Source organism: Diplotaxodon limnothrissa, linkage group LG13, assembly GCF_057381915.1.
Source record: "Diplotaxodon limnothrissa isolate DT_005_m linkage group LG13, D_limnothrissa_male_GT1.1, whole genome shotgun sequence".
NCBI lineage: Eukaryota > Metazoa > Chordata > Actinopteri > Cichliformes > Cichlidae > Diplotaxodon > Diplotaxodon limnothrissa.
The window spans coordinates 10141530-10165712 of NC_140608.1; the positions used below are offsets into that span (position 1 = coordinate 10141530).

Here is a 24183-nt window from a genome sequence, read left to right on the forward strand (position 1 = left end):
TTCCATCTCCTTCTCTTCATACATGTCGGCTCATAATTCTAATGTTATCGCAACCTGCACCCCTTGGTACGAGGCGCAAGCTTAGTGGGGACTCTGCGCAAGTTAATTCTGCAGCCGCTTCGGTGATCGATAAACAGCTGCTTTTATCCTTCCAGAGAAGTTTGTATGTTTAAAATGAATAAAAGTAAGACTTTTTGGAATGTGTAACTCAGCTGCCAGCCGTGCTCTGTTCCTGGGAACACAGAAGGAGTATCCGGCATGCAGATAGGCAATGTCCAACAGTGAGTCAGAGATAGACGCAGGGATAGATAGCTGGATAGACAGACATTAGACTGGGGCTTGGCTGCACTATCAGGTTTCCTCCCCCTCTGTCTGTCTGCCGGGACAGCCTGGCCTCAGAGGCCCTGACACCGAGGCACCACACAGCCAGCCACGACAGCTGCCACAGCAGCATCTAATACCAACACACTCCATGCTATGCCACGACTACAAAGAGAAATATCGTTTCAAACATGGCATACTTTGATGCTCTTGTAATGATCTTTGTGTTTTGAGAGAGAAAGCGAGGGGACAGAGGATTCGTATGGTGCGCCGTCTATTTTTTTTTCTTTCTTTCTCGTTTCTTTAGAACAAAGAGACTCCTCTCAACACGAGCAAGTTTAAAACAGTGTTGATGAGATGGAGCCGGATTAAATGAGAACGTAAAAGAAACCCTGAGCGGTATCAGCATGCGAGTGCGCGCGCGTTTGTAACCTTGTATCAGCATGTCATCGTAACCTCGTGAACTCGAGCGTCGGTCTGGGGGTCTCTAATTAGGAACGGCTGATGAACAGCCATACATTACGTGAGAGCGGGGGCCTGTGAGCGTGTATCCCTCTATGTATCAATCTGTGACTGTGCCGGGTGGCTGTCAGAGTGGTAAGGAGAGTGTCTCAGCCTGGAGAAAGTGCAGGTCTAGCCTTGGTCATGTTGACGGAGGGGGCGGCACTTCAGAGGCTCCAGGACCCCATGGCACCAGTCTCCCCAGTCCCCCAGACAGACTGGGAGCATCTGGGCTCTGTCAGCGCCTCTGGCCCCTGCAGACTCCGATCTATATGACGAGGGAGAGGAGTGCATTGGATCAGCGAGAGGGAAAATATGAGCCAGATTCCTCGACTTATGAGAAAAACCCGCGTTGCCAGTTTGCATGTAACACGTGGACGCATGTGTGGCTGCGTTAAGGCCTTATAACAGGTCACAGTGATTAAATTTGTATTATGTGAGATGGGGGGTATTGATTAGCGACTAATGCTGAAAAAGTCCTTTTTAAAAACTGTCCGATTAAGTATTAATTAAAAGTACGCCACGAAAAAATATGCGAAGCCTGTTCTGAGTAAAAACATCAAGATAAGACTGATAGATATCATTCCAGACTTTCCTATGAAAGCGAGCAATGATTTGATCAAGTAGATATAACTCTAAGCTGTGCCACATGAAAACTGATATACACACACTTGCCAAGACTAATTAATCCATACACTAAATTAGGAATATAAATCGCGGTCCCAATTTAACAAGGTCAGCTTTAACTTCTCCCTTTACACTTTTATTTAACTGTGTAGTTGCGGGAAAAAAGAATCCCTATCAATGTGCTTCGCTTATTATGATTGACGATTGATGATTAAGTCCTCCAGCTGACACACACCACCAAAGCCGGTGAGTTGGAATTGGATGTGACACATACACAGTTCTGCGTGTTAGGTAATTCGTTGACGAGGGGCCAAATTCATTTATGGAACAGCGGTATTGGCAGGCATGGACACTCTCTGCAAAAACAACGATAATCACAGAGGTTTGGCGCGGCGTGACAAGGACTCTTCAGGGAAAGGCCCTTACACGCTGCTTTGTTGGCCGTTCCTCCCTAAGATGGAGGGAAACATCCGCCACTGTTCTTAAGATGAGAGGCGCTCAGAGCAGGAGGAAAGAGGTTTATGTAAGGTGCGGAAGGGCTTCATTAGCATTCGTCGAGTCTGTTACAATATCTGAAATGACCAAATTTTTATCAATATAAATTTAACTACTCGCTGCTTTTTTTCGGAGGGAAGAAGTGAGTGATATTCTTTCCTTTTTTCCCTTTTTTTTGGTTCAATTGATGAAATAAAGGCTCTGATAAATCCTCTGTAATGAAACATGAGGGGGACCCTGTCTCAAGTCATTTAATCTCTTTTCACATTCTCCATTTTTTCTGCTAATGAGCCTTATTGACAATCAAACAGAAGCTGTCATCCCCCAGGATGCAACACTCCCAGCCCCTGCGTGTTTGTCATAGTGTCCTGGCAATCAGAGCTGCCTGCAAGACCAGGCTGGCAGTTAGTGGTTCTCACAGCAGCGCTGCCTGAAAATGGCACACTTCCTGTAGAGTTGCAGCTGCCACCTCTGCTACTTCCATTACTTTCTATAGCATGCAGATGTTGTATCAACATTCCCTGCCAAGGGGACTGCAATAACTGTGAGATTCATGCCATGTTTCAGAGGCACGTCAATTTCTCAAGTGGGACAATTAAAGAGGGAAATACAGTACCAGGTTTTTCACAGCCGCTGAAATCGGAAAAGGGCTTTTTTCACGTTTTTTTCCAAAGGGTGGCTGTTTCATAAGGGTTCAGAAATCCACCCGATTTTTACTGCCCTTTTCCTGAGTCGAGCTGTTCTGTGAGCCTTTGTGCGGCAGACCTGTTGTGACCCACAGCGGATATGGAAATGGGGCTAAGGTTTTATGGGCCAAACGGATTGGACACAGTCAAGCTCAGGGGGCATGAATATTGGATGTTATTTCTGCTCCCTTTTTATGTAATCCATTGCCAATACATTATTAATAGATGATATCATATCCAGAACTACTGGACAAAGCACTACAGAGGAGTGCTATGAAAGGAGCTCTATGTGGTGGAGACTGTGGCAGAAAAATACTGTTCAAGTGATATTATTTTATCACTGCAGCCTAGCACTCCCTGACCAGGCAATCTTTATAGTGTAATTTTTGGGCTAGGTGAAGTTCATGGAAGGAAAGTACGGTGAATGCTCTATTTCTACCGCGGGTAAATCCTGCATTTGTGGGTTTGAAATGTACTGAAACATTGATGAAGTATCAAATGACACCCAAATACAAGTTTAATGGATTTTGAAGCACTGGGATACTTTGCTCATCCTTCTTGACTGCAGTGAGTGAAGTGGAAATCTTTGTGAGGATCTAGAGTTTTCCTTCCAAAGCTGACTCCCAGTGTACAGTAGCAGGGGAGCAGTGTCTTATCTGATGTACAGATTTACAGACGGGAGACGGCGCTAATGTGGGTCAGATTCCCAGTTTTGATTCAAATTTCAAATCGTTCATAAAAGGTCACACTCCCTATTTTGAGTTATTGTCATCTCCGAGTTGTGATCTGCAGTAGTGCGGCTTTTATGAGTGGAAGAGGCAGCTTCCCACTCATGTGTGAACTTCACGGGAGTTGCAGAGACTTTTTTTTCCCCTCCACAAAACACATCACTCAGCGGCTTCACAAATCCTGTCTGTCCAAGAGCAAATCCTTAAAAAAGTACTTCTCAGCACTGCCCATCAAGCAGAGAAGATAAAACAAAGCAAAAAAATCTAGCGTCCAGCTTTTTGTTTTACGACCCGTCCGGGTACTGTGCCCATGTTCGCATTACCACATCAATGTGGGATAATGCATTAAGAGTGAACGTATAAGCCTCAATAAGAGTTACATAGAGAGCGGATACGTAAGGTAATATTCCCTTTTTAAGGTCAGTTTGAATTGTTTTTTCTCATGGGAAACGGCAGATTGATAAAGAGCAAACAAAACCTCTTTTCTGAAAGCTTGTCCTCCACGGCCTCAGTGAAGGTTTCATTCCTTTATATCATCCAGCCCAATTCCCAGCATGCACGGCCATTGTGGCTCTTTCAACTGGAGCTCTCCATTGACTGGCTTATTGTCCGGTCGCTCTTTTGTGTGCGCTATCACCAGAGCACAATCTTTCACCTGAACAGCACAGGAGCGCAGCCTGGATATAGTCACGTTAAAAAGAAAAGGAAGGAGAGAGAGAGAGGGGAAAAAAACAAAACAAACGGAGTCACTCGTGTAGTTGCCAGGCGGCGCAATTAACCCCACGCCAGTGAAGAAATGTTTAGTACGTATACTGCGTATCAACTTGTAAAAATCTCAAGTGATGCTTGTTAATAACGCAGTTATTAGTCACGCTTGAGCGGCCCGCGTCACAAAGAGATGTTCAATATTACTGCTCAGGCTTATATTATCGAAAGGAGGGTTTTTTTTGAAATATAACAATGCACAAGCAGATGTTTGAAGAGTGGCCCTCGGCAACACGAGGCCAGTTAAGATCGATATTGCTTTCAATATTTCTTTCCTTTGACAGATAACCAGTACCGAGGAAAGTCTTGATAAGAGTGGCAACATATGGATGCGGTGAACCTCGCTCTCTTTTGATTGCGTGACCCCTTCACCTTTGCTTGTGTTTGAGAGCGAGGCAGCCACATGGTATGGTGGGGGTCTGTCAGGCTTTGGATGTGGGGCATTATTGACCCAGGATTTATAAATATTTAATGCACACATTAAGATCATGGTGGAGGGTAGCCATTAGAGTTCTCCAATAAAAGAGGCTCTCACGATGATTGAATGTTGTGGCAGAGCCAGTGGCTGATTGTTGGGTACAGGGAAACCTGCTGAGACAATATACTGTACCTCGAGCTCGCCTGCCAGGCTTCAGAGCGCTCAAAACTAAACTTGTCTTCTTTTTTTTTTCTTTGATTGCACTTTTACCCTCAGTATTTTTCTTTCTTTGGCTGTTTTTGCTTGGTTTGGTTTCTAAAGAAATGTGCTGTTTGTCCTAACATTTTTTTAAAATAATAAGACACGGCGGTGCGCAGGAGATGGATCCAAACCTGTGTATCTGTGTGGCTGTTGTTATCAGACGCGCTGGATTATCGAGGGAATGATTTAAAGAACAAGGCGGCTGAAAATTAAATAGCTCTTTTTAGCGTATCTGTCCTTTGCGCTATCAGCAGCTCCTGGGCTATCTCCGGTGCTGCCAGATCTGCGCATGCTGTTTGACATAATAAGCTGCGATATGCTGATTGGCGCTTAATTGTGCATTTATGGCAGAGGTGGCCTCGGACAATGTTGCCTTGATGAGAAATTGACATTTTGCGACCTGCTCCCCGCGACCACTCAGGATGGCAGATAAGATGCTCAGTTGTTTTTAAGGAGAACCACTATTCTTCCCTCAAACACTTCTATCCTTCTGTTTGACCCACTTGATGAGTATAGATTTCACCACGGCCCCCTTTCAACGCTCTAACTATAAGAGGTTCAAAACGATACCAGCCCTTATAGACAAAGGATAACCTTGCTCTTTCAATGTATTGATTCTTTATTAACTAGGTGGCTTAATGCAATGAAATGAGGGATTTGAATGAGCCCCATTTGGGGTGTTTTGAATAAAAAGCTTGCACTGTTTATGAATGGCTACAATGAACCTTTGAAGCACCACAGATGCAGGATATGCTGATACAAAGACCAGTAGGAATATGTCACAATGTCAGAGTGCTTTGCTGAAAGAATATGAGTAAAGAGCAGTTTTCATCTTTTATGGATGTTACACTTTTTCCACAGGTGTCAAACAATTATCTCTATAGCAATGTCTAAACACTACATCTTACAGACGAATCACAGGTTTGTCCTCAGAAGTTTCTACTGTCTTTTTCTTGTTCCTGATTGTCAGTTTGTCTGCCAGCCAAACTGTACTTCAAACTGAAGAAGTCCACAGTTGAGTAGCTATTGTGTTTTTACTGAAAATTTTAATAAAACATCGCTTATTCATTTCTGTTTCCATTCCAAATGTTGAACAGTTTTAAATTTGTCTTCCCTGTAAACACAAGTAAGCTATGCGGCAGAGTCATAAGTGGTGAGTAAAAATGACTTCTATACATTCTACAAAACAGAAAAAAATACAACCACAGATGGAGTGTTTTTTTTTTTATCTCCAAGGTTGTCCCTCATGCACATTAGTCTCTATTGGATCTTAACAACTATCATATGGGTCACAAACAATTTATTTGACAATACAACCAACAAAGTTTTCTCCAAAATGGTCTGTATAGATAATTTAAAATCAATACAAAAATAAACAATGAAGTTTGACTTCCCCTTTAAAAAATGGACAGAGAGTCTTGACGGAGTAACACAAATTTTGAGGATACACATGAAATATATGCACATTGCATTTCATCAAATACAAAAAGAAAAACAAATGAAGGCAACAGTTCTTGGCTGAATTATCTGTGCTGCATCACTATATTAAGGGCATGACGATTAATACATACATAATGAAAAGCAATATACAAAATTTCAGAGATAAATACATTATTTATAGTTGATATGTTACAAAATTTCCCTCAGTGAGCGCAAGTGTGTATTGGAACAGAAATATGACAATGAACTACTATAGTCCTACATTGTCAATGGATTGTAATTTAGTTTTGGGTTTTTTTTTTCGTTTTTTTTTTTCATTTTTGTTGATCTAAAAGAACATGAAAAAGACAGATGTATAAATATTTAGCACACGTTTGGCAATATCACAATAGTCTACAATTTTTTTTTTTACCACATATAAAACACATAAGGGAGTTGGAGCTAGGGGGGGGAGACTGCTCCTCATCAACAAGAAACAGACTTCACAGTAGCCTAGGAATGCATTAATATACAGTGCTAGCAAAAAAGTTGAAAAACATGGCAAAACACACTTGCTTAAAAGGAAGCTCTAGACATGGAAGTACATCATATTCATCAACAGAGCAGTGTTTTGTACACATCAGTGTGCTTGTTGAATCAAAGAGGATTTTTTTTTACTTTTGAAGATGATTTCTAGCTACAATAAATTACAAAATTTAAGTTAAAATGCAGGAATGAAACATGATACAACGTTACCCACCCAGCCCTGCCCCTTTTTACTCGTATTTGTTGTACTTTTATGATCGATTTTCTACATTATATATCTCATATATTTTCCAGTTGAAATTCAAACTGTCTTGGCCCCTGTGTATTTTTCTCACACATAAAAATACAAAAAAGTCACATTATAAAGACACACAACTGTTGTGAATCTATTAAAAGAGAGTTGAAACAGAAAACAATTTCTGAGGCAAACAAGTTCATTGGCAAATGTACTGTACATCAGTGTTTTTACTTTACAACCAGATGGTGAGTCCACAGAGTCCCTTCCAGTATTGAGCGTGTGGTTGATTGGACAAATCCGAGACCGAAGCGCAACCCGACAGGTATACAAAATAAACACTTCATCATCCTGTGTCCTCTTCAAGGGTGATAAAATGGGAGGAGGGTGGGGGAATAAACAAAAAAAAATCCCACAGAAAAAAAATATTGTTCATCATGAAATCCTTTTTTTTCTGCAGGCTGTGAAAGTCAATGAAAATTTAAAAAAAAAAAGTCTTTCTTTTCTTTCTTTTTTTTTTTCTTCGTCTTCAAAAACAGAACAAGCGGTGGACTATACATTGCACCAGCCTTTTGCAGTGTGCTGAGGGGGTGCCCTGTGAAGTGGTAGTGGGTAGACTGGTGCTTGAGATGACGAAAGTGCATTTACATTGGAGGGACAACTAGGCCGGACATGGCTGGGGACAAAAAAGAGAGAAAGGTAACGGAGATTAGTTTATTAGGCTAAAGCAGGTATGGATATAAGTATGAAAAACTATTAAAGTGTTGTAATTTAGTGCATGCATGGCGTGTGTGTGTGTGTGTGTGTGTGTGTGTGTGTGTGTGTGTGTGTGTGTGTGTGTGTGTACATGTATGTGTGTGTGTGCGTGTGCGTGTGTGGCCATCTGACAGTGCGCAAGTGCCTGAATGTAAGCCTTAATGTGCCTGTTTGCGTATGAGCCTGTGAGTGTTTGCCGTGTCCGCCAGCCTGCTGCTGCGTGTCCTCCTAATGGGGAGAGTTTGAAAACCTCCCTCCTGCTCTGACATTTCAGCCCCCAGCACGCCAGTCCTGCTATGTGTGATATTTCTCCTGGCATTGGGGTAATAGCAAACACTGGCCCAGACTCCCAGGAGACACAGCCGTGGTGACGGCAGAGCAACAACACGGTCACTTCCCACAATGCCACAATGCTACAGTACCAGACACCCAGACTCTCCTCTCCGCAAATTCAGTCCTATCACTTCCTTTCCTCCCGTCATCTCTTCTTTATCCTTGACTCTCCAACACCGAGCGGCACATTAGTCCTACGTTTCCCCATTCCCCAAGTTATGCCTCTGCGTCATTATCCAAGAGAGATTAGGCAAGATCAAAGGTAGCTTCCGTTATTTTACCGAGACATCTGCTTAGGATATCATTAGCAACTGTACCTCACCCTGAGAGTTTATATATTCAGTATTTTCACACGTTTTAACAATTAGGCGACTAGTGAAGTGCTGGGATGATATATTATTATATTGCTCTGAGTATATTTGTAGAGTCATGGTTGAAATGCTTTTAAGTTTGCCAGCGCAGATGATGGCAAGGCATTGCTCATTAATTTCTGCACAACATGTATTAATAAGTATGAACGTGTAGCAAGATGAACTTTAATTTCCCACTTCATTAAGCCCAATGTTATTAATCTTGGGGCACACACTACGGCTAAGCTTGTTTTCAAAGCAATCATGTTGGTCATGACACATGCACAAAACCTAATAAACATAATTACTAAAACAATTCTGGGAAGGTCTTTTCCTGCGACATCAGAGGGGATCATTTGTATGAAAGGGCAACAAGGATGTATGTTTGTGTGAATGTTGGCGAAGACGCGGGATGAAGCTTGCGCTCCTACGCTTGTGCGTGTGTGCAAAGGCATGCTCTGTGTGAGTGTGTGCGTCTGAATGTAAACTGAAAGGTGTAAATTGGCCTGTCAAAATGCATATATTTGTAATGATTAATCCCTCACCAAACCGGACAGAGGCCTGAGCAGCGGTATCTGACCAGTAGTCCGTAGGGAAGGGATGAGGGGGTGAGGGGGGCTCACCTTGCAGTCCGTTGCCGTTGGCGCTGGTGCAGGAGGGGGGTGGGGAGGCCTGGGGTCGGACCACAGGGGCGAAGGCGCTCTTTTGTTTAACTGTGGAGACAATAGGGAAGGAAAGGAAAGGAGGGAGGGTAAGAGTGAGAACGTGCTGTGAGTAGTGCTCAAGAGGGAGAGGGCAGTTAAGGTAAGGCTGGGATAGTATTACTGCCAGGGGGGATACACGATCAGTACTCACAGGCCCCTACCATCAACATCTTGCCCAGTTGAACAAACACAGGTGGCAAACGGTGAAAGACAAAATGAATATTTCTTTGATTCTAAGCTGCGCGCGTGTTCTCCAAAGTGCTAAAACTAAACAAGCCCCCGTGAATAACCGGTAATATATTATCACCATCGGTAATTTTATAAACCCCCGTCAGAAATGATTCATAGAAGTGAAAACGAATGTGGGAGCTGGAATTAAATCAGCAGCAGCTTAGTGCTACTACAGCGTGCGATAGTGGCAAGCTACTCACTTCCATATGGGGAGTTGGCAGAGGATCCGTTGAGGAACCCAGGGGAGCTTGGCACTCCCAGGTTCATACCGGCATTGCCGTAGCCATTCATGCTGTTGCTGACGGTGTTGTAGCTCGACTGCTGTGGGGTGCTGCTGGAGATGTAGCCCCTGGGGGACACGCTGCTGGTGTTCCGGCTGTAACCCACTGAACAACACAAGAAAAAAGGAGAGGGATATTTTTTTAATGTATGTGGAGTGTTTGCTAATTACAGTAAAAAAAACCAATGGAGTTTTGCTGTTGCAGTAAAATTTTTATATTAACGCATGCTGCGGATGCTAGTTTAATAAGAAGAGAACTTGACACGTTAATTGGACCCTTTTTTTAAAAAAACCCAGCGTTCAGACATAATTCCTGTTCAATTTTCTTACTTTAATAAGAAAAAGGAGGGAAATGTAACTATTTCTCATTTTCCTGCAAACCCCTTGGAATACCCTCAAGGGCCCACCTCCAGGTCCCCGCACCCCACTTTGGAAACCCACCTGAATTGCAGAGCCGTATCCAAAATCTCATACCTTGGTCATTTCCTTGTGACTCAGACACATTGACTGCTAGTTGGCTGCTGAAGGAGTTGACTCCCATCATGCCGTGGGAGGCTGTGTTAGCGAGAGAGGGGATCTGGTTGTGGTTGCGGGGAACGCTGTACAGGGCCTCTGCGATGTCAGCTGCCCTCTTCAGAATGATCTCCTGAGAAGCACAGGGGAAGGTTTTGTTATTTATGTTGTTGTTTTTTGCTTTTTCTTTATAGCTGTGCTTTTTCTTTGATGCATGGTTCATGGCTATATGGTTAACTCACAATGCACGTAGCCTACATTGTTCCAGATATAGTGGTAAAAATACCCTTTGGTGATACTAAATTGTTTCTTACTTAGCAGAGGTACAAGCATGCTTAAATTAGCTGTGTGGACACGGACCTGATTGTTGTGAGGCATTCCATACAGGGCTTCAACGAGATCAGCCGCCCTCTTCAGTAACACCTCCTGATGAGGAAAGCAGTGGGAGTAAATGTTAAAACCTAAAGAGATTACATTGGAGAGCCCAGTGGTACGTACAGTAACAGAAAATATCAAAAGCAACATTGCGCAGCAGGGTCGCGGGGAGCTTTAGAAATGTTTACATATTCAAACACTAAATAAAAGCCACCTTGATTTAAGAGGCACTAGAGCTGCATTTATATGGCACTACCATTTTACTCCTTCCAACCATGCAGAGCAGTGAATAATGTTCCCTATCTTAATTAAACTGGCATAGTCCTTTAAAAACAACACCTCACCCCTGATTCTGGGCTTCACGTTTGCTCCAGAGTTCACCGCTGAGTCCCCTCTCTTCAGAACAATAAAGTGAATTAGCTCTGGGTTAATCTAGTTCTGTTGTAATGACATTAAGGAATTTTTCAATTAACCTCTTTGACTGGCTGTTGCAAAGGACTTCACAAATGACTTCCCATCCAGCAAGAGCTGGGTGCTTGTGCCTTGGGGACACGGATGCTCAGGATGTGGTCTTATCCATGTCTGCATGCTTGCCCCCGCTTGACAATGCGGATTAGCTGTGTTGCTTTGGCTCTTAACACTGAAAATGAGTTGGCCCCGGATCCCGTTCCCCCCCACTCTCTTTCGGGCTTTCAGCAAGGTGGGGTTTGGCCCGTTTGTGTATCTTTATCTGCTCTTTGAATTCAGCACTTACAATTAAATCCCTCTCAAGCAACCAGGCTGCTCTCTTTGTTTTCTATAATACAGAAGGCAATATGCTCAATGAAAAATCCTCTCCTCCTTTTAGAGTGCATATAATCTGACAAAGGCAAGTTGCAGACACGGCTCTCGCGTGTGTTTTAAAACGCTCGCTTGTTGTCACCTGCTGTAGAGCAGAGATTTGTCGCCTGTGCTGTTAGAACCCTGGTTAAAAGCAATGCAAATCTGTCACCAGAAACATCTCAGATGGCGCTTGTTTTCTTCCCACATTCGCTGTGTTTTCTTTTGCGGGCCCCGGTAATTTGTCTGAAGTGTTCCATCACTTGGCAATAGCAGTGTGGGATTAAGACGGCAGCTGCCATAAATGAATGTAAACACAGCCTTCGCGCCTTCAAACAGCGGCCTCCAAGACTTGGCCTGCATTTCCAAGGCACAGCGTATGTAGTGTGTATGGAGCGTGTGTATGGGCCCTTTCATCCAGAGGAGCATATCTACCACAGTCCTTGATTTATCAAGATGAATCACTGTAGAAGCCACTTCCAGCGTATGCCATGCTCTCTTATAGAAACATATCGCTTAATCCACCCCAAGTTACCGGATGGGTGGCTCTTAGAATGGGCATTTACCTCTGAAATTGGTGTGTATGCTCAACGTTGCATGCATCTAGTTTGCATACAAATAAAGAATTATGGTTGTCGTGAGGCAGGTAGACTAAATGAGAGGACCAGCTGTCTTGATGTGTTCTCATCAGGCAGAACAGATTTCTCTCTCTCTTGCTGAGTGAGATAAAGTGGTTTTCTTTCTTTTTGTCTGCAGTTAATAATTACCAATAATCTATTCTATCATATTTCAAGATCTCCTACATGGCTCTCAATTTTAAACAACAATTAAAGCAATTAAGACTGTCGCGTTTGCAAGCCATGTTTCATTCTCTGTAAAACGTCCTCTCCCTCCTTGTCCATATGGTACTTTGCAGCAGTGACATAAGGAGAGCTTGGAAAAAGGAGGGAGGAAAACGATATTGCCTCTCATCCTTAATCTGTCGTTTACCGCGTGGTGTCTTAACTAACCAAGTTGACTCGCAGGGCTATGCTTAAGTGGCAACCTAGTCATATCCGAGGATGATGAGAAGTGCTGCACCCAATCAAGGAAGAAGTTTGTTTTCTTCTGACGAGACGCTTCCATGCGTATCAGCTCACGCTGTGAATACGATTAACACGGAATAGTGTTCTGAGGGCATTTCCATGTAAATCTCAATACTGCTCCAGCATAAGTGTAATTGGCTTTCTTGTCATGGAGACATATCAGAACACACCATGTTAAATTGAAACAATTAAAGGCTTCAAATGATTTCTGTTGTTCTGTGACAAATGCGTGACAGATTCCTTCTATTGTTTGCCATGCTTTGCATAAAGGTCTCGTGTTCCGCAACTGTCTAAATGGGACTGCTCAGATAACAGATCACCTAAGATTTAGGAGCCGTTTTATGTTATTGCTGAGAAAAAAGGCGACCAGGGGGTGGGGGTGGGGGTGGGGGGGGTGGGGGGGGGGAAGCCATATCAAATGATGTGTTATAAAAAATATCTAACAATAAGGAGATGTGGTCTAAAATGGCCCAAATGTGATTCTTCAAGCAGTAGATTAACATGGATGTTGTATTTATATTATCACAGTTAATAAAAAAGGGCCTAGGTTATGTAGCTTGGAGTGCTAATGCCATTATAAAACTGTAAGGCAATTACTCTGTTAGCTCTAGCCTGAGGTAATGAATGCATTTAGAAGCATAGGGCCATTAGATGAAGGTACTTCAAAGAGCACAGGAAGAGAGATTCATTTAAATACATGGGTAATTGCTTGACATGAACACATTTGTAATATTTTCTCCTTGTGGATTACACAAAGAATTGGAAAAGAATGGGCTTATGCTCATTTTGGGAGGAAAGAAAAGAATCCAAAGCAATCAGCTTAATAATAAAACAATATTGAGTTTCCACTTTTAATTTCATAATGAATCTAATTTGTTACAGAAGAGAGAAATTGAGTGTGATATAATGTGATATCCAGTCTATTTGTCCATTACTGCCAGAGGGCACAAAATGGTATTATAAATTGTCTTTTTTATATTATGAATAGAAAATTGTTTTATAACAAGATCTTAAAAGGGAGGGTGAATTCCAAAGTCTCTCTTCACTTAACGCAATGCCCGCAAACCAATCTCCTTTCTCATCACTTGACTGCTCACACTTATTACTTTCATATTCACCCTGGACTTTGCATTGAATTTTTATATCTCCACTCCTCCCACAGGGTCAGACTGTCATCTACGATGTTGTCTTAGAATTACGAGGTAAACTTCAATCAGAGGCAGCTTCCCCCCTTTTTTCTCTGTGTAGCAACAATATTAGCGTGCATCCCTTGCTATCCATGAGCACTCCCATATTGGCTTTCTGTCTCCTTACAATTACCACGTGTCTTACTGGTCCCAGGGAGAAGGCTGGTGGAAATCAATAGTGGAGTAATATTATCAACTGGAGGGTGAAGTCATGGGAGGGGGGAGTAGAGGTGGTGAGTGGGCTTGGTGTCGATTTGCCTTTCTGCTAATGCACACCGCGCGTCCTCCAGCTTTATCTTCTTTTTATAGAGTCTCCCTACCTCACCTGCACCCTGTAATGGCTGTTCTCTATATGCCGTTTCTGTTCTCATTCCAAATGTACATGCCAGCCTCGGCCCGCCGCGGGCTGTTTTATTGGGAATGTGCTTTTGACCCCGAGAGCTGACCCTCAGATGGCAAGCTTAACAATGACGAATCACTTGGTGGGATCATTTACATGCCCCCTGAACCCCATATTTGGGTCCATTAGAGAGCAAATCAAATATTTATGTTGTTTATTGGAAGTGCAGGGTTTCATCTCACTCTGTGATTGTTTCATGCAAAGGCTGGGAGACCATGCTATATTAAGTATGCGCACACCCAGGAAACTAATCTTGGGTTCAGTGTCAAAATCTGTCTCAGAGCCAACAACACTTTGTATTCAAGGAAAAAAAGAAGCGAAAGAAAAGAAAGGGAAAAAGGGAGGAGGGTTTCTCTGTAATAAAGCTGTGTTAAACACTGTTGCTCTCTTTGTTCACAAGATGTGGATTTCACAAAGACACTGGGTGACTTTATAAAATAAAAACAGTGCAGCTAGACTGACCTGTGATGCCTGCGGAGATAGAACGAGTCATGTGGATATGAAAGGGTAAGTGTACTTTACCTTTTGGTCTACGTTTACAGTTGAAATTAGAGTAACATTTCATGTCTAGGTGTTGTTTCCTGTCTCCACAGGGACTGGGTCTAATTGAAACACTTCATATACTGAACCAGGGACTAGCTGTGATGTTCCATTTCTCCACATTGCCTTGGTCAAATGTCTATAGCTACCACACAGTCTGTTCTTTATTAAATTGTCCGTTGGACATTAATGATATTGCGGTGTAGCATGCTGGGATTTAATAGATAAGGTCTTTAAAGGTTTTACAGTATTATTAAAACTCTGAGGTGGCCTCCACTTTACTGCGTGCCGAGGGGTTTTGAAAGTACTAATCAGTCATATTATTACACTTGACACATCTGGAACGTCAGTCATCAAAATGGTTACTGGCAGGGTAGCAATTAGTGAAAACACACAGATAGATTTTATCAATCGGAAATGGAAAGAGCGCAAGAATCAAAGGGGAGAAAAAGAATAAAAGAATCAAAGCAGTTCTGCAGGGGAGGGTTTTTTTCTCACTGTTTGCACCCAAGTTTTCGTGCTCAGGTCTTTCAATATGCCAGCGTCTTTATGTGCCACACCGGTGTGTATAAAACTGATGTGGCTTTCAACTCCTTCACCAAGGTTCAAAAGAAAACAATAAGAAAGCCAAAGCATAATAACATGCAGTCTTTGTCTATTAGCCGCAGTAAGACTAGGGGGTTTACGGCACAGGGTTCTGTAAACAAAAGATTAAACCAAATCGAGCTGCAGAAAATGAAAGGAAAACATGAGTGGGGTAATGAGGGTGCAGACGTCGTTTCTGACCAGATTACCATCTCCACAGACTACTGGAGAGGAAAACGCCTGATTGAGCTATTTTACCACACAGAGAGTTTACGCCTCTCTCCACACACAAAACCAATAGCATTACCACGCTGGTTAGTGGGTAAGCCACATATGTGAAGAAAATCTGTTAGAGTTTTGGGTCATACTGCTCTGCTTGGTTGTAATGTTGTTTTGTTTATTTGTCGAAGAATTATAACCCAGACCACTCTGTGTCATTATGGTTCTTTTGGTTTTCAGTGCAGCAGAGACACTGTACTGACCTTTGGTAACCTCTCAGGGTCGCCGGGGTGTCTGGGGATGACTTTCTGCAGCCTCTGGAACCCATAGTCGATGGTTGGCTCATTCAGGGCTGAAAAAAAGACGAGAGAAGGTGAAAATTAGAGCGTTGTGGGGGCTAAACTAATTGAGAAATGAGTTAGAGTTTACAGTAAAATAGTCATTTCCAAATCCAAACCTCAAGGGCCAGACAGTGTTTTATACGACACAAGTTCCTCTGACACTTGTGCCACTAAGTGCTATTCCATTAAAAGCCATGATGACCTACATCAGTCTGAGGATTCTTCAGAGGGGCCCTCCCCCTTTTTATCTGCTTGAGAATATTGACTAAAGCAAACTACATAACGGCGGTCTTTTAATCTAACAGAGCCTTAATAATCTGTGAAAGGCTGTCCACACATTGATCTAGTGTAAGTTGCCGTCATTTCACCCTTCTGCACCAACTGTACTGCAACACTGGCCGTGTGAAATACGGCAGCAGATCCCATGGAGCCATTAATCTCTCCCACCCCTCAAATAGTAATCTGGGGCATGAAGCATATTGGGCGATGAATCAGAGGCACAAAGTAAATGAATCATAACCCAGACTTTGGTGAGAGCAGGGCGTTTTATGTCTGACAGTCCTAATGGGTAATTGAAGGTTTCCTTACAGCTCCGCCTGATTCTAAACAATCATGTGTACACTCATAGGCAGGACAAGGCGAGGGAGGCAGGGCAGAGGAGAGAAGGAGGGGAGGAGTGGAAGAAAGGAGGAGAGCAGTGTAAAGGGGGAAGGAACGACTTAATAGAGAACATCACTTCTCAATGTAGATATCATTTTCAGGAGAGTAACTCCACCGAGCAAGGCGCTTCATAAATCAATGGCTTTCTATGGAGACTAATAAGAGCTGCCTGCCTCTATTCATTGTTCAGCCTGTAATTTGGCCCATCACTCATTACTCAGCATGTAATTTCAGCATTAACACCGCACAGCTCGCTGAACCTGCTGAACACCAGAGAATGTGAAAGCAAGCAACCCCCCCCCCCCCCCCCCCCCCCCCCCCCCCACACAAACACACACACGCACATAGAGGCAGGCAGGGCCACTGGAGCACAAGCCAGGGAGTCAGGGCAGGAAAAGGAACATTTATGTTTCTCATTCTTTCTTTTGTACATCAGATACACATGCACAACCCCGAAACACACCCATAAGGCATACTGCACCTACTCACGCATACTTATGTTACTCACACACATACTTATAATCGAACACACCACTTGTGCTAAAACTCAAATACGGTAATTGCTAGCTCAACCGTGCTCAAGTGGAGCAGTTATGTGTTCAAGCATGGACAATGCAGGGTGATAATCGATAGCAAGGATCTGGCTTACAAATACAGTGATATTCAGCCTCATAGGCTGGACACACCTGAATAAACCCATGCCACAACAACATACACTGCTGGAAATCTGATTTGACATGTCATCATGCGTCCCGAAACGACAAAGGTCTGCCATGGAATGTGGGGGAAAGCCATCTTCTCCTTAATAAAGGATTGATCTGCCGTATTGATCGTACATGACAAGGCTATAGCAAGGAATTTGCCCCCTTTCTTTTGTTATTTCCACCCCCCTTCCCCTTCTTATCTATGCACTCTGGCAGTCCTGTACATGTGTGCATGTGTACACACACGAGTGTGTAGATGTGAGTGCATATGGCCGGCAGAGAGAGAGTGTATGTGCACGGCAGCCCTGCCAGACCCTGCTGCTCAGTGTGATGTAAATTGTGTATGTGTAAAAAGCACTCCATAATCAGGCCATCCATCATCAGAGGCTGTCAGTGGGCTCTCTCAGGGTGATACATCACGCTCTCCTGTCCTCTGCCTCAGTTGGGGCCTACACAACCCGCCAGGCATGCTGGGAACACAGCCGGAGAGACGTACAGTACAGGACAAGACCTAGGTTGGGAGAGGTGTTCTGTTTGATGTGCCTCTCCAATGATAATGATGCCCTCCTGTAAATGCATGTTTTGGAGGGTAGGGTCTCCTTAATCCTTGAAATGTGGTTTATGCTGGATTTTGTCAACAGCTTTCACAGTTTATTACACTTCTAAATATGGAGAAATCGAAAAGCCTCGAACTAAACCGATATTAGATGTAAAGTTTTCTCCGTCATGGTTTAACACCTGGCAGAATCGCCTGCAGTTGTCGTCCAAGCGTCAGGCATGATCTCTACATGTCGACATGTCACCATCTCATCTATCATGGAGATGATCTTTGTAACAACCCCGGCATAATGAAATTGGTGACACGGACCGCCATCTGCTATTGATTTCATGCAAATGCTTTTGACAGCTGATGGAGACTTGCATTAGCGCTAAACGGTGCTGTCAGTTGATGAGTTGACAGTTTTGTAGTCATAGCATGTACACTAGTGCAGACAGACACAGACAATGTCAATAATCCTGTAAGAGCTGCTGATGATATATACTGAGCACTTATATTCAATCTAGACAATAAATGTGTTATGAGTGCAGTCGTTGCATTGCGCCTCACATTTTTTCTTTCAGGCAAAGATTTTCTTTCATGTGCTGAGCTTTTACAAGAATCATTGGGACTACTCGCCTTACTTTTCCTCACACCACACACATTGACAGCAGCCCCACCTCTTCACCTCATGTCTTTTTTAATCCTTGACACATCATTATGTTCCAACTTCACACTCTGTCGTAAACTTTACTCTCTTCTAAAGAGCAGCTCTGTGATGCCCCGGCATGACTCGATGCATGCCAGAATTTGTTTGCTCCTTCCAGTACAATATGGAGAGAGAGGTGGGATGAGGGTGTGGACAAAGCATGCCCCCCTCCCCCTAACCTCCTCCTTACCCCTCCTTGTAAGGCTTCTCAATCGCTGCAAGGAAACATGAAACCCTCCACACACATCCCATAAATCCTGAATTGGGTGGGGAGTGTAGCCGAGGGGAGGGGGGGACTGGAGGAGGTATGATACGGGTGGGGGGGGGGGGGGGGGGGGGGGGGTCGCTGGCACGTTCCAGTCACGCCCGCTTCCCGGCCCGCGGCCAATCAATACCACTTTCCTGTTTTAGAGGCGGGTAATTATGAGGTGGAGAGATTGTGTGACCTCTCACCCCTGCTGCATTACTCGCCTGATATTAAGATAAATTGCCTGATTTTGGGTAAACATATGCTGCAATTCAAACTGTCAGCACTGGTTTGCTCAGGGATAATTTGTATTGATCTCCTGGCTTCTTCCCCATTTTGCTTACTGACCTCATGGATAATTAGAGAAAAAGAGACACGGGGAGGTAAGGCAGGGCTTGCATTTGAATACTTTGCAGGAGAGATGAAGAGCACATGCGGGGGGGATGTTGGGAGGTGGCAGAGGGAACATTAGAGACTAATAGAATTTTCATTTTCTCTCATTTTCGGCTCAGATTTAGACAGGTTACGTGTTTTGTTCAATTATATCTCTTTTTTTCTCTTTCCCTGCCTGTCTTATATACACAGCGATGGCCCGGGGTTTAATTTCTGTCGTGATACAAATTTTACAAATATAATGAGACAACAAAGCGACGGCGAATACGTTTCAAGTTAAACAGCTGATAACAAAAGGATTTATTGCCATATGTGAGCAAAATTAGCATGGTAAGTGACGAAAGAACAGACGTGATAAAGAGTGTGCTTCCCCTTCACGAAGGTTTGGAAGAACATTTTTATGAATATTTCAGTAATTTTCTCTCTCCAGAGAGTGAATGATCATGTTTCAGAATATGAAGAAATGGAATGCATGACTCGGTGTGCAGCTGTGACCATATCATTTCCAATTTTGAATATCACGCATGCGCATGGGCATGCATGGCAGGCCTTCAGTGAGATTCCTCTGCCTGGAATGTGCAATTCCCAATCTTATTTTGATCTGATGCCTTAATCTGCCACCCTTTCATGCCACTAACACATTTTCTCTGAGAGCTCCTTTAGCCGCCTCAGTCGAGCCACTTTACTTAAAATGTAGAGTGGATGGCGTGTACATGGCATCTGAGTGTGGTCCGCTGCTCCTTCTCCATGTTCTCTAGAAATAGGACATGAGTAACCGCTCTACAAGAACACTGTAACATGGCCGTCTCTGGCAGCCAGAAGTGCTTACATGGCGATACAGCACAGTGTGCCCACAGTCCATATGAAAGCGGATTGAACACTTGTATTGGCTTACAGTATCGAGGTAAAAATATAGGGAAATGTTTGAGCAAAGCAGTAAATTTAAAGGAAATTGTTCCTTGTTAAGTCTATGAGCCTGAATGGAAGCTCGCACAGTGTACTAGCATTCCTGCCAGCCATTACAGCTTATTACGATAACTCTATCTTTCCAGGAGATAAAAACCTAGCCTTGTTGCCATTTGCCAGCTATTACTTTCGCTAATTATACTTAACTGCTTCGAGCTTATCTCCACTCCTCCTACACCATTGAGCAGTTATTTTTTTCTTTCCCCTTAACACAAATTAGAGGTGGAGTGGGAGTTGGAAAGGGGGAGACAGATAAACAGCACAGGCAGAAGTTCATTCAAGTGTTATTGCATTTGTGACTTGTCAAACAGTCTAACTGAAGCCTTCTAGGCACCTGCAGTCTGTTAGATGGATGCAGTTCACAACAGCATCAACACACATAACGACCTCTTCTCGTCAATATTCAACAGCTGCGGACGTAGGACGAGCGTATATCTTCACAGCGTTGCGTTAAGGAATTAAAACGGACTCCTGTGCGTACAAGGAAGGCGTGATATTCAGAAGTCATGCTGCTGCTCCTCAGTATAAATGTGTTCCAGTGTTGAGAGCAGAAAATACGCATGCAGACCATCTTAAAAAAAAAATCAACCAACACCAAACCAAGGCAAATTGAAATTTTCACAGCAAACCCACGCAAAGCAAACCTCATCTGTGTTAACACTGACCATATCATCTCCATCCACTGCAGCCAGTTATCACTCAGTGATTCCATCTCCAGCAGTCTCAAGATGAACAGGAAATTAAAATTTCAAAGATCTGCAGTTAAGATAAATCAATGGAGACAGATCAATGTTCATTGAAATTTCATGAACTTTGAGCCAATACAGATGAAAAAAACCCAGACAGTTACAGTCTCCAGCAGATATTGCTCCTGCAACAGATAAAATGTAATTAACACGCTTAAAAGGGAGCAATGTTACAGATTGCCCATCCATAATTCCAGACTCCCTTCATATCGGTGGTATTATTAGAAAGGGCCGAAGACACCTGTTCAATCCTCTTAGATGACATCTAAAGTACTTGTGCCACTTCTCTGAGGACGTCAGCGGACTTTCACACATTACCGGCCAACAGAAATCAAATGGGTTCCCTTCACAGCTGATTGCAAGCGCAAATTAATATTGTAAAATGAAGATCAATACATGGACGGGGCACAGATCGATGACGGCTAAATTACGGCCGCATTTTCCCCCTCATTCAAGATGAGTTGTGTTTTCCTCTCAAAGTCAATACCGTGCTGCCTCCCTCATTCATTTCTCAATAAACTTGCCGATGAATTTCAATCAAAATGCGGCAGAGGAGGGGGCGGGAGGCTGGAGTTCTTTTAAAGCCCATTGGGTGCAGATCATACTGAAAATGGGGCAAGAAGAGGAGGTAGAGAAAAAAAGAGGAGGAGGGAAAGATCCTCGTCTATCAAGAGCCCCCCTCCCTGCCTCCTGTGTCTATCTTTCCCGTGGCAGAGGACTGATGCTGTGACTTCGTGAGGACAATCCATTTTAAGAGCTATTACAAAACAGACCTCTAACGATACTGTAGGACAAAAAGTGGGTCCAATTAAAATTAAATCAATGAATACCATCCTTACTGGGAGGAAAAAAAGCACGCACCTATGCTTTCATTATTCTCATGAAAGATAACCACAATGCATTTCACAGAGAGATGTAATGGGGGAAAATACATGCTCAACTGCAAGTGCTTATTTCAATCAATTTCCTGGAGCTGGATTTCACAGGTCACTTGCTGATAACACGCTGTGGAATAATGCCACAGTGTGCTTCTCAAAGCCTACCTGACAAGCTGCCTGACAGTGGGGGAGTGCGAGCACGTGTCACGTCAGCCCTCTAATTGGACACAAGGACCTTCCTCCGTGGAACCTTGTCGTGCTCCACACAAGCTCACAAGGCCTTCAAACCAGGCCCATCTAACTTGGCAATGAGTGTCTGCTCCACTCCCGTGGAGCTGGTGCTAAATACCAGAGTTGTAATGAGACAGGTAGGTATGGGGATATGGCTAGTGGATAACATGCTTTGACACATGCTAAAACTGTTGTGCCAACTGGTTACAACCCACGTGACTGTGGCAGTGACATTTATAAATGCCTATGTCATCTTTTCTCATTGTAGCAGTTCATACTGCAGGGGGATTTTCTTTTTCCTCCTTTAAATCAGCCTTTTTTAGAAATATCACAAATGTTGTGCGGAGTGGCTTTAAAGGGTGCGGAAATATGAAGTCATTTGGCGTGTGTGTTTCAAAGAGCTCCTCAAAAGCAGATCTGTTTACATACCTCCTTGAATGCCTTTGATTATAGCATATCTTTGCTGTAGGCCACACCCCGTCGCTGACCAGCAACCAACCGAGTACCAAACCCAACCCATCAGGACAGGAAATGAAAAGGAAGCGCCTCATCTGATCAGCTTCTAAGTCTGGAACTTCAAAGTGACGGCAGGGCGGAGAGGAGACGCAAGGATAGGGACAATTCACGAGCTGGTCAGCACAGGACCCTATCTGATGTGCTTTGATAAAGACGTCTGCATTTGTTTGTTTAATTTTTCCCTTTTTTTTAGGGAGAGTAGGGTCCACCGCTGTAACACTGTGTTCCTCTTTCTAAGAGCAGAACATTAAGTGGGTTTAATTTTGGATTTGAGAAGTGGACTTCACTATTTATATCTCTGATTTGTGCATAGAGGTTGTCAGCTCAGTGTGGGTGCATACATGTTGGAGACTGGCATTAAATAGTTTGACTTTCATAAAGCAGGAAGCTTTAGTGGAAGTGTATTTACAAAGAACCCTTACTTCTGCACTATCAACATCTCCCTTTTCCATCCCTTACAAGGTTGACATTTCTTGAGCTCCACCAGTATTGAGTGAAGCACACATGACCCCTTTGTCCTTATGTTGATGAATGACTGCCTCATACCCATTTTGTCAGATTTTGGTGCAGTGGAGTCGATAGCATCACCTTGACGAGGAAAGTTTGTGATCCATCAGCCCTCAAGGCTGTCTGGCCACAACTAAGGCCTGGCAAGAACAGAACACTGTATGGGGGCATCCGCTTCATCCAAAAATCCTTCACCCAGTGTGTGCTGCAGTCTTGTGAGGTCGAACGAATGGCTCTTATTACTGCCACTTTACAGTGAAGGGAGAAAAAAGAAAAAGAAAAAACACTTGACTTGTACTAATAGCTGCGAAGCCATGCTGGTCACCAAAGGTCTGAAGACGAAGCACCCTGTCAGTGCCCAGCTTGGGAAATTAGCAAATAATGTTCCCTTCCCCCTGACAAATGTGTGACAGCTCGCCTTCGCCAATCATTCTCTCCTAACGTTATGATGCATGTCCTGGATCCCCACTGGAGGATACAGGCGAAGTTTACTGACCCTCAATTTACCCATGACAAATGGGGTCCCGGTAAATGTGCGTTTTCTGGGGCGCGGAAGGGGTTCATTTTAAGCAATCCTGGTTATGTGGATGTCACTGATTAGGATAAATAGTGGCTGAGTGTGTTAGGACTGCTTGCAGAACCATATTACCAAGAGCCCGCATCGTTGCCCCTGGAGGGGAGCACTCGTGGAAACTTGGCCAAGATAGAAAACCAAAAGCTCTGATGCAATTAGGAGCTTAAATTGGATGAATTGTACACTCAAGTTTTTATTTATGATTTACTCTTTCATACACTTATGTAAGTATGCAATAAAAAGGTGAAAATGCTGCAAATGAGGCCAGAAAATTGAGACCTTTTGGTTTAGAAATATTTAATCTGGCCCGCACGTACAGGTTTTAGGGTTTAATAAAGTGAAAAGTATAATACAGTATTGACTCAGATACAGCCAGGACTTTCTCCTTTTGATTTTCTACAACCTTGCTGACAGCTGGTTCTACCAGTCCTGTCCTGACCAATAGATAACCAATATATGGATTAGACAGAGGACAAATCAGCAAGCTCCAAGGGACGACAAGCTTTTTAGAAGGTAAAAGGTATAGACTGTAAAACATCAAAATAGGCAACAAGTCATTCCTTTAAAAATGTGCCACTTAAAGAACGGATATAAGCTATTTAAAGCAGTCGGTAAACTGCAGGCTTCTCAAGTTTTATATAGTATGTCTGTTTGTCTCATTAGTGTTTTAAACATTCAAGAGTCGATGCCAACAGGATTATTTGACATATACTACACCGTGCTCTCTTTCTGAGAATGGATTGTGAGTTTTGGAGCCGTTCCAGGGTGCTAACCCGAGTGAGGACATGTCCCTC

General features: G+C 43.4%; 1 protein-coding gene across 2 annotated transcripts in view; it reads right to left on the reverse strand.

Annotated features, from left to right (window-relative positions):
• Positions 1-7518: 7518 nt before the first annotated feature.
• The window catches only part of LOC146619853 (transcription factor COE3), a 65893-nt gene continuing 49228 nt past the window's right edge, over positions 7519-24183 (reverse strand). For both annotated transcript variants that reach the window (XM_085369166.1, XM_085369164.1), the window contains exons 11-16: positions 15643-15731; positions 10530-10595; positions 10131-10302; positions 9577-9762; positions 9065-9154; positions 7519-7678 (exon numbers count right to left, since the gene is read on the reverse strand). In XM_085369166.1, coding sequence (XP_085225292.1) covers positions 7647-7678; positions 9065-9154; positions 9577-9762; positions 10131-10302; positions 10530-10595; positions 15643-15731 — 635 coding nt within the window. In that variant the 3' untranslated portion in view covers positions 7519-7646. The remainder of the gene's footprint in view (positions 7679-9064; positions 9155-9576; positions 9763-10130; positions 10303-10529; positions 10596-15642; positions 15732-24183) is intronic.